This window comes from Mustela nivalis (genome assembly GCF_964662115.1).
Source record: "Mustela nivalis genome assembly, chromosome: 2".
Taxonomy (NCBI): domain Eukaryota; kingdom Metazoa; phylum Chordata; class Mammalia; order Carnivora; family Mustelidae; genus Mustela; species Mustela nivalis.
The window spans coordinates 32,657,364-32,667,416 of record NC_139021.1 but is presented as its reverse complement, the minus strand read 5'-3'; the positions used below and the strand labels follow the sequence as shown (position 1 = coordinate 32,667,416).

Genomic DNA, 10,053 nt, shown 5'->3' with positions numbered 1-10,053 from the left:
TACCCAACACCTTGTTCCCCCAACCTCCCACCCCCCGCCCCTTCAAAACCCTCAGATTGTATTTCAGAGTCCATAGTCTCTCAGGGTTCACCTCCCCTTCCAATTTCCATCAACTCCCTACAATAGGTAGACTTTTAGTGACTGTTAGCAGCCATGATGTTTTCTGGCTTTAATGAGGTTTGGGCAACTGTACATCATCCAGGAGTGGGTTCTTTTGAAAATCTTGACTAAGGAATACACTATTATGGTCATGTGCAGTCAACTAGCCTGGGATTCCCATCCTGGGTCACCCATTGCCCAGCTGAATGCCTTTGGATAATTCCTTAAATTCCCTGAGGCTTTGTTGTCTCATCTGTTCAATCTGGATGCTAATAATAGCATCTACCTCACAGGACTGCAGGGAGCATGAAATGGTGGTGTCTACACAGAGCTTAGCACTGGGCCAGACACCTCATAAGGTGTTATGTTAAGAATCTACTGAGCATATTTATAGGATTCATTACAGAAAAAGCCAAAGGTCCTGTATTCCTGTGGAGACTACATCCTATTTTTTAGGCAAAAAGCAGTCTTTAAAAAGCCCCGCCAATGCTCCCCTACTCTAGCAGCTTGTCGTGTAACCCCTGTGGGTCCCCACGGGGCTGCCAGGGCCAGCCCCAGGTCTATCTCCATGGTTGGCCGCTGGGCTCACCTGTGCGTTTGTTGTACTCTGCTCCTCTTTCATTTTTTTTTTTTTAAGATTTACTTATTTATTGGACAGAGAGATTGAGAGAGAGCACAAGAAGGCAGAGCGGCAGGCAGAGAGAGAGGGAGAAGCAGGCTCTCCACTTTAGGCAGGGAGCCTGATGTGGGGCTCGATCCCAGGACCCTGAAGGCAGAGGCTTAACCCACTGAGCCACCCAGGTGCCCTTCTGCTCCCCTTCTATAATGTATTTCTCTCTTTCTCTCTCTCTTTCTGACAGACATGAGTGCCTTCAAAAAGCAGGATTTAAAATCCTGTTCTTCAGAAAGCCTTTCCAAATTCAGACATTTTCCCCTAAATCCCCTTAGCTGTGATACATGAATTTCCGCTCACCAAGCCCGTCGTCCAGGTCTACCCTGTGTAAATCAACGTGCTGGTGTTTCCGAGGCATGAGCTGTTAAGAAATGGCCCCCGTCCTCAAGGAGCTTACAGTGAACAATTTGTAGACGCAAATATTTAGCACAATACGTATAACGTAAGCATTTCATACTAGGTTATCATACAGGCTGAAATAAAACATAGGCAAATGTAGGTCAAAATTGGCCATTTATATTTGTAGAAACTGCCCAACAGGCTAGAGATGCAGTCCTGACCCCTGAACACAAATAATAATTTGCTGGAGTGTGAATTTTCACTCGTGAATATTCCTCTCCTCTTCCTTTGTCATTACCATCGTTTTCTTCTCTTATTCCTGAGACAAATTCACTGAGCACCTCAGTGTGCCACTCACTGTGCCTTTGGGGAACAGTGGCAGCCCACACGGAGGGGTTTCCTTTAGGGTTCTATAAGCAGTAGATATTTAATAAATGATAGATTCATTGCTTTTTTTTTTAACTTGCCTACAGATATTATGCAAAAAGAAGGAAAGGGAGAGAATGGAACAAATCCAGCTGTTGTGAGTTTAAGGCCACGATCCTTCCCCCACAGAATGCCTCTCCTTTCTGGTGGGCAGGTGAAGGGAGAGAAAACATTGGGAGAAGATAGTAGAGCAGTCGCACCCGCTGGACCTGCAGGTGGCGCTCGAGAGCCAGGCTCCACCCATCCCCGTGTTTCAGCTTGTAGCCCTGTAGCCACCGCTCACGGGCACCTGCTGGGAGCTCCCATGCCCTCTGCAGACCGGGACTGTGTTCTCACCCGGTGCCCGCTCTCACTCTGCCTTCTAGTCTAGGCTTCCACTCTCCTGAGGCCGCGGAAGGGGCCGGCACCCCCAAGCCCGGGGAGCTTCTTTCCCCACGCACAGAGCAGAGGCAAGACTTGGGCGATCTCTGGGTGGCCTTATAGCAATTCCACCCCCCACCCCCTACCCCCCACCCCCCCACCCCCCGCACAGTAATCCTAGCTACCTTGTGCAGACCTACAGGATGGGCTTCCTAACGCTCCCAGCAGCCTCGTGTGTTAGGTTAATCCTACCACCAGTCTCATCTTTTAAAAGACACCGAGGCTTAGATCAACAACACCGCTCAGTGAACAGGAGGCCCATTAGCAAAACTTTCCACTTAGAGAACAATTTTCCAGAATCTAAGGGGAGAATGTGCACACTTTAGGACCCACCAGCCCCACTCTCCTGCATGGCAGGCATGTCCCCTGGAGGAGTTCTCACTGCGGCACAGGAGACTGTGCGAATAGGCTTAGAGTAGCATCGCGCGTGATAGAGCAAGACGAGGGAAACAACCTAAGTGCCTATCAACAGGAAAATGGGTCAACAGATTGTGGTGTGCTTTATGCAGTGAAATGTGATGTGGCAATAAAATGGAATGAGAGTTAGACTGATCAAAACAAAGAACTCCCAAACACCTTGACTGCAAAAAAGGCGGGAATCAAAACCAGATGCACTAAAAACAAACAAACAAACAAAAAAACCAAACCCCAAGGCACACTGTATGATGTTTCTGTAAGATTCTGTAAGATGTTGTATGTGTTTACATACAACACAATGCTTAGAGATCTGTGTATGTGTAGCAAGGGTATTAAAAGATGCGCATGGGAGTAAAACACCAGACTTAGCCAGAACTCTGGTTCCCATGGGGGAGGAAGGGGACTGGGAGTGGAGAGGAATCCAGGGCATCTCAACTGTGTTGGTGATGTATTTCTTACATGGGATGATAGATATATAGATATATGATATATGATATATATATATATATATATATACTCAAATTTTTATTTTAAAAATTACTAAAAGACCTCACAGTTAGTAAACGGAAGTGTTAGAACCCACATTTTTTTTTGCTTTCCAGTACGTCATACGGACCACTGCAGGAAGCAAGCAATGGGAGGTGACCATGAAGGAATGCTACTCCTTCCATTTGTTCTTTGCACAGACCTTAAAAATGCAATCAAAGGGATCTCACTTTGTATATGGAAGGCAATCCTGAAAAACATGGTATTACGTATTAATAGATTAAATCCTGTCCTCCTATGGTTTTATAGTGTTCTTTAGAATGAGGTGCCTACAAAAATATTCATGACAAGCCTAACACAAGCAAGGAAGGGATCCCCACATTTGTCTCAAGTGGCTTCGGTGACACAGAATCCTATAGCTATTTCCTTCTCCAGAATGGATCTATCAACCAGGTGACGAATCCTCGTTCTGCATCTAAAGTGCCCTCACACTCACATACTCCACCAGTTTCGTCCCTATTTTGTTCAGACTTCTCACTCGTTTCATCTCTATCAACTTAGGAACTTAGCAGGAGCTCCTTCTTTTCCTCCCTTATTTAAAAATTAATAAATATGCATTGAACGCCCATCAATTCCCAGGTGCACTCTGCTAGATGCTGGGAAAATGACAGTGACCCAGACAGGTCACGCTCTGAATGAGCACTCAGGCGCCTGGAGAAGACAGACGCCTAAAGCCGTGATTACAGCGCAATAAGACAGGTGCTGTGATGGGGCGTAGGCCGGGCCCTGGTAAAGAGGAACACGACCTAACATGACCTTCCGTGTTGGATCTGGGAACGCCTCGGAGAAGGGCTGATATTTAAGCTGAATAGGAAAGGATGATGGGAACTGGCTTTTCTGTAAGAAAGAAATTTAATGATTTCAGAGGTTTCAGACATTTGATTGCAGAATTTCTATCAGCCAACCAGGGGAGAATACTAATAAAAAAGAAGACCTGTGAGTCTTCTTTAGGTGTAGTTCACTGTCCTTTCTTCTGTGTGTTCAGAACCAGTGATAATGGATCGAACTGGACTCCTATCGCCCTTGGTCAAAGGTGCAGGTGCGCTCCTGATCTAAGGGAGTAAGCCAGGGGCAAGTGCATCTGTAATATGAGCATAATTGCCCTGATTTTCCTCCATGTTTTAAAAATTCCTCTTGACCTAGTTACCTAGGGGAAAACATGGAAGCCCAACTTCTCTGCGGACACAGAAGGATCACAGGACAGACCCTGAAGCCCCAGAGAGGGAAGGTTTCACTGTAGCATCTTCCAGCCATGCTGGTTCCCTTTAATTCCCCCAAGTCCTGCACTCATCTAGGTGACTGGATAATTTGCCTTAGACATAATCTAAGGTTGAGTATCCAGTTTAATTACATGAGGTTTGCTCAGGGACCCGCTTTCCAGAAGTTGCTGAAACAGATGTCACATACCAAATTACGATTTTGAATCAAAACCAACCTCCCCAGAGTCCCAATCCTACAAGTTAGAGGAAGATACACATAACCCAGAAAATGGGATATAAAGTGAAGATCTGAGTGTTTATTAATTCTAATTGGATGTAAAACCACAGAGTTCGCTCTTTTAAACAAACGTAGCCATTAAAACAACCCTTACACAAGAAAGTGATTTTTAAAATTTCAAAGTAAGAGATCCAGCGCAAGCGAGGATGACATTTTAAAGTATCATCAATGGATTTTCACCTCGACTTCCCATCACAATAATACTCATTTATATCTTCAGTCTTACGCAGCAACAAAGTCACAGTGAGAAAGACAGCAATTGCTTCTGAAAGGAAATCAAAGAGGCCTGGAGCGATTATTTTTTCAAAAGGATCTTGGGGAGTTGAAATAAGGCCTGCTTCTCCACGGGCTGACGACGCTCAACAGAGATGGGAACAGCAGAATCCTTTTCTCTGATTTCACCTTTGAACAGAATAAAAGGAACTCAGTGTAACATTCTCCCTCACGAAGAGATGCAGAACTCAAGCCTCACCCCCAAGAAATGCTATCATCAAAGAAAACACTAATCCAGACCCTATAAATTCTGTTAATGGCATGTTGTAGCATTCATTAGAATGTCTCCTTCTTGCTAATCTTCCTCTGAATTGTTATTTATTTATTTTTATTTTTTTTCTTCCTCTGAATTTTTAATACAACCTTCCTGGATTGGAAAAAGGACTCCAATAGGAAGGAAATGACAAACAAACAAACAAACAAAAACAAACCTTGAAACTTTTGGCTGCCTAGCATGGTTAAAGGCAACATTCCATAATAAAGAGAACATAACATAGTCACAGCACCTCACTTTTCAAGTCACGGGGTTTAGGGAAGCTTTGGTTGTCCTAATGTGAAAACGTGCAACTACTAAGTGGGTGTGTGTAAAACTAGTCCTTTGGGGGGCACGTGGGTGGCTCAGTGGGTTAAGCCTCTGACTTCTGCTGGGTTCATGATCTTGGGGTCCTGGGATAGAGCCCCATATCAGGCTCTCTGCTCTGTGGGGAGCCTGCGTCCCCCTCCCCCTCTGCCTGCCTCTCTGCCTACTTGTGATCTCTCTCTCTCTGTCAAATAAATAAATAAAATCTTAAAAAACAAAAACAAAAACAAATCTAGTCCTTTGGCAATGTCCCTAATTAACACAAACACCTACCCCTGTTCATTATGTCGACCCCTTGTGTAAGTGTTTTGCAGACTGCGATGTGTTGAAACATTTGAAAACATCATTAAATTTTAAGAATTTAGAGTTGAGTGACATTGTAAAACTGGCAAAGCATGTACATTTCATAAATTCAGTGGTGTTGGCACAGCCACTCCTGAAAAGACATCTACAGTGCAGGCTCAGAAAATAACTGATTAAAAAAGAAAAAAAGGAAGGAAGGAAGGGAGGAAATTGATAAGAAAGATGATAATAGACGCTTAAAAAGAGAAAGATGTGGATGTCAATACACAAAACTGAGGAAGTACTGAAATATTTTTTCAAATTAACCATATCTACAATATTATTCCAAAAATAAAGTGTACGATTAAGTACATCAAATCCTACCAAATAATTTTCCTGAAAAATTATACCCCCCAAAGCAACATTTGATTCATTTTTTTTTCATTCTAAGTTCTGGAACACAAGTTGCATTTACAAGACAAAGATTTATTTTCTCAGATAAAGCCCCAATTGAACAGTTTATAAATTCTGGCCACGAAATTATAATCTCTGTCTTGAGATGCGTCAAATTCCTCAGTCACAGGTCCCTCGGCATGCTACTGGCCTACTTGCCTCTCGCTCATATTTGATACTTCAAGGCTTTGCTGACTGTTTCCTAACATCTCAGAGAATAAATCTCTAACCAGACCAAGGCCTTCTTCAATCTGAAGGCTCATCTGAGCGTTTTGCGTCAAGAGGTCTTTTATCAGTCTCCCCTTAGCTAATCTGTCCTAGAGACTTAAGTCACTTTGAAGGCTTTGACCTTGGCCTTGGACTCTTCAAAGGCTTATGAAAACAGAAAGGCTGATTTCGACGTTGTCATGAAGGACTACTTTCTTGGATCACCGTCTCTTACCACAGCACCTAGCTCAGCGGGGGAGGGCAGTGTCCTGATCCCTGCTAAGGAGTCTTCTTAGTCTCTGTAGATTTCACTGTGACCACTTCTCCCTTGTAGGGTTCGCGCTTCACAGGAGTAGGTGTGCAAGTCTGAAACAGAACAGTTCATTTTTCTCTTATGGTTTACTGACTTCGGGAATTCAAAGCGGAATGCAGCTCCCTTGATGAAGTGTGAGAACAAAATTGAACCTTGCAAATTCACATGTCACTTGCCTCCCGCCACTCGCCCTTTCCCAGACATTCTTGGCCACCTCGGACGTGCTGTGGCCCGCTCTTTGCCCTGTCTGACAAAGGCCCAGGGAGCACTCTCTAGCGATTGTTCTTTTCACTGAAACTTACCCGGGAGCCTCTGTCACACCCTCATGACTGTCTCATTCTACTTCCACCTTGGAGTCCTCCCGACCTGCTCCTACCTTTTAGTTTCAGTGAGACGCCGGTGTCCCTAGACTGCTTTGTTGTACCTCTCCTAAGACTCAGAGCCTGTTTTTCAGATTCTAGCAATCTGTGTGTGGGTTTTCTCATTTTCTCACCTGCTGCTGTGTGTCATCGGCCGTCCACACAATCTCACGTCTCTAACTCCACCTCTTGGGTGGCTGGCTGAGCAGCAGAACCCAACCAACCCCTCCTTCCCTGCTGGGGCTGGATTTGGCTTGACTGAATTCAGGGCTTGCTCAGAGTTGAGCAATCTGGATTTTATAAACAACGGAGTTCACCAGCAGTAACGAAAGCATGCTGTTTGTAAATATGGATACAAATCCACGGACACGTCAAGAGGCAGCAAGATACAGGGATGAAGGACCTGGGCTCTGACACCAGACTGTCTGGGCATGTTACTTATCACCGTGTTTCCTTTGCCTCGATTTACACCGGGAGTCATCACAGAACCTACTTTATGGGGTGATCGTGAGAGGGTGACAAATAAGTAAATCATTTAGAATAACGCCTAGCACAGAATAAGCTCTTAATAAATGTGTGTGTAGCCATAAATATGTACACACACACAAATAATGTTTGTCTTGTTTGGACCACCAAAACGAATACACCGTAGTGATTGGCAACGTGGGCTTGGGCATAGGATGCGCTGGCTTTGTGGTTCGCTAGCTGTAGGAAGCCGGCAAGCTAACAGACCCCCCGAATCTACTCACTCATCTAGGAAACGGAGGGAAGGCAAGCCATCTCCTAGATACAAAGCACTGCCTTCCTTCATTCAATATTTATTGAACACAGAGCGCCCCAGATACTCTGCAGGCACAGAGGACAAAACAAAGAACAACACAGAGCCTGTCCCTTCTGCTCTGAGGTTTGAAGTAAAGCGTCGGGAGCACGGGGAGCCCTTGGCAGCTGGGAGGCGCCCCGCCCTCCTCCGCTCAGCAGCCCTGGTCTCCGTCCACTTTCTGGGTCTGGTTAGAGGCTTTGCTGGACTTCCATTTTGGCTCACTGTCGACTCTGTGCTTTTCTTCACCCTGGACGCTCTTCATGTCTTGAGGAACACCCACACCGGGAAATGGAGGACCAGCTTCCTATTTCTGCCTTCCAGTCCCTGGACCCTGTGATCACCTGGAGCCAACCACACCTGAAACTTTACGCCCACTTAACACCCCACTCTCTGACCACATTCTCAGGGAGGTCTTCGTGTTTTTTCTTCCCCTGGTTTACTCTTCCAGCCAGACTGTACGATCTGTCACTTAAGCCTCGGGTGACCACAGAACGGATGCACCCTGGGACGCGTCTGAGGCTGTTACAGGGACCAAACACAATTAACGGGCATCATCAGAACCAGCTAAGGCAGCCAAGATTCATTTCCGGGTGTTACCTACAAGCCGAGGGGTCTTGCCTTTCTCATTTCCGTTCAGCCTTGGCACTCTGCCACACCTGTGGTGTGTTTCAGATCAACCTCCAGGGACATAAATGGGCAGGCCTTTGTGTCCCCTGCCATGCTGCCTTGTCTCTCCTCAGCCCCACTCTGTCTCCCTCTTCATCCAGCAGTTCCTTTGAAACTTCACTGCTGGTGGTTTTCAGCTCTTGTTTTTTTCCGTCGCTCCCAGACTCCTTCGTGGGAGGTGGGGGCTGACACAGGGACGTGGGCATGGCCCTCAGGCCGGCGCTGCCCCCCTCAGTCAGGCTCAGTCCCCTGGAGGATCCCTCCCCCACCCCGGGGCAGGCTCGGGGGTAGCACGTGTCCTTCCCTGGTCCTCCTGCCAGGGCTCTGCCCTTGCCCTTGCTGGCATTGCCGCCCTCCCTGGGGCCTAAATACCTCAGATTCCTCGTCTTTAACTCAGCCCAGACAATCCTCAGTCCAGGAAGCCTTAGCCCTTCCTGACAAGCCCTCCAACCTGCTCGCCAGTTTTCTGTCATCATCTGCTCACCTGCCCCTCTCTTCCTGTAGATTCGGGCCTGGGGTACCTGCTCTGTTTTTCCATGAGAAATACTACACAGTTGATGGCTTTCTACCGAGGGTATGATGGGAAGAAGCTCCCTTCCAAGCTTTGTCGCCTCTTTGGATGGGTTGTCCCAGCCTGGGCTGACTCCGTTTCCCTCACACTCCCTCATGGTGGTTCACCATTTCTCTGTTCTCGGGGCTGCCCTTCTTCTGGCCGGTGGCCCTCTGATACCTGCAGGCAGGTCTCAGCTCACCTGGCTGTCTAGGGCCCACTTTCTGGCTATGCCGTCACAGCACTCGGAGCCTGGCTGGCCACTCTGGGCACAGGAGCCACTATGTCCCTCTGGCCTGACCGGCCAGTCCGATCTGCCCATGGTCCCACTCTGCACCTGCCTCTGAGGCTCTGGGGAGGCAGGGCACGATTTCCCGCCAGAACCACTCCTGCCTGCACTCCTGCCTCAGGAACACACCCCCCACACACACTCTGGGGAGGCTTTGCTGCTCCACAGCCTTCCCCTTTGATAGACGACTGGACAGGAATCAAAGACAATTTAAGTTCAGGTCCCAACTCTGCTAGTACTTTTCACCTTTTAGTATCTTCTTATCCTTAGAGGTGCGTTACATAAACTCTTCAATGCTGAACCCACACCTTGTTCGTCTTTGTACTGCCTCCTGCCCCTGGCATTGCCCTCGACGTGTATTTCAGAACCTCAGTAGATGTTCACCGGGATAAAACGGAAGGCTGACGGTGCTCATTCTGCAAACTCTCAAGCTGTCGCTGTGTTATGCAGAAGCTGAGGGGCACCTCTGTTTTCTGAATAGGCCTGACCTACAACTCCTGTGACTTCTCTCCAGTGACCATGACAAGTCTCCCCCTGAAGTGTGAAGTGCCCAGTCCCGACACGGCCCCAGCATCTGGGGAGACCAGTATGTTGTGCTCTTGGGCTATCCCTAAGTGGTTGGGGCTGAAGTAAAGCAGGCTTCGTTCCCTAGGATCCCAAACGGGTACAGTGCTTCACGTGGACTCCAACTCAAGTGCCCCAGCTAAACCCATACCTAACTCTCAGAGAACATTTCTGGAAGAGCAGGACGACCACGAAGCAGAGGGCTCTGGGCTGAACAAAAAGAGCAGGTGTCTTCTCGGCTTGCCTTCTCTTCTCCATGTTCTCCTGGTTTTCTTCCTAC

The 10,053-nt window shown here is 47.2% G+C and overlaps 1 protein-coding gene across 1 annotated transcript in view; it reads right to left on the bottom strand.

Moving 5' to 3' along the window:
* Positions 1-4,409: 4,409 nt before the first annotated feature.
* The window catches only part of DPYS (dihydropyrimidinase), a 74,969-nt gene continuing 69,325 nt past the window's right edge, over positions 4,410-10,053 (bottom strand). Inside the window, exons 9-10 of the mRNA XM_082719098.1 lie at positions 6,448-6,578; positions 4,410-4,819 (exon numbers count right to left, since the gene is read on the bottom strand). Coding sequence (XP_082575224.1) covers positions 6,492-6,578 — 87 coding nt within the window. The 3' untranslated portion in view covers positions 4,410-4,819; positions 6,448-6,491. The remainder of the gene's footprint in view (positions 4,820-6,447; positions 6,579-10,053) is intronic.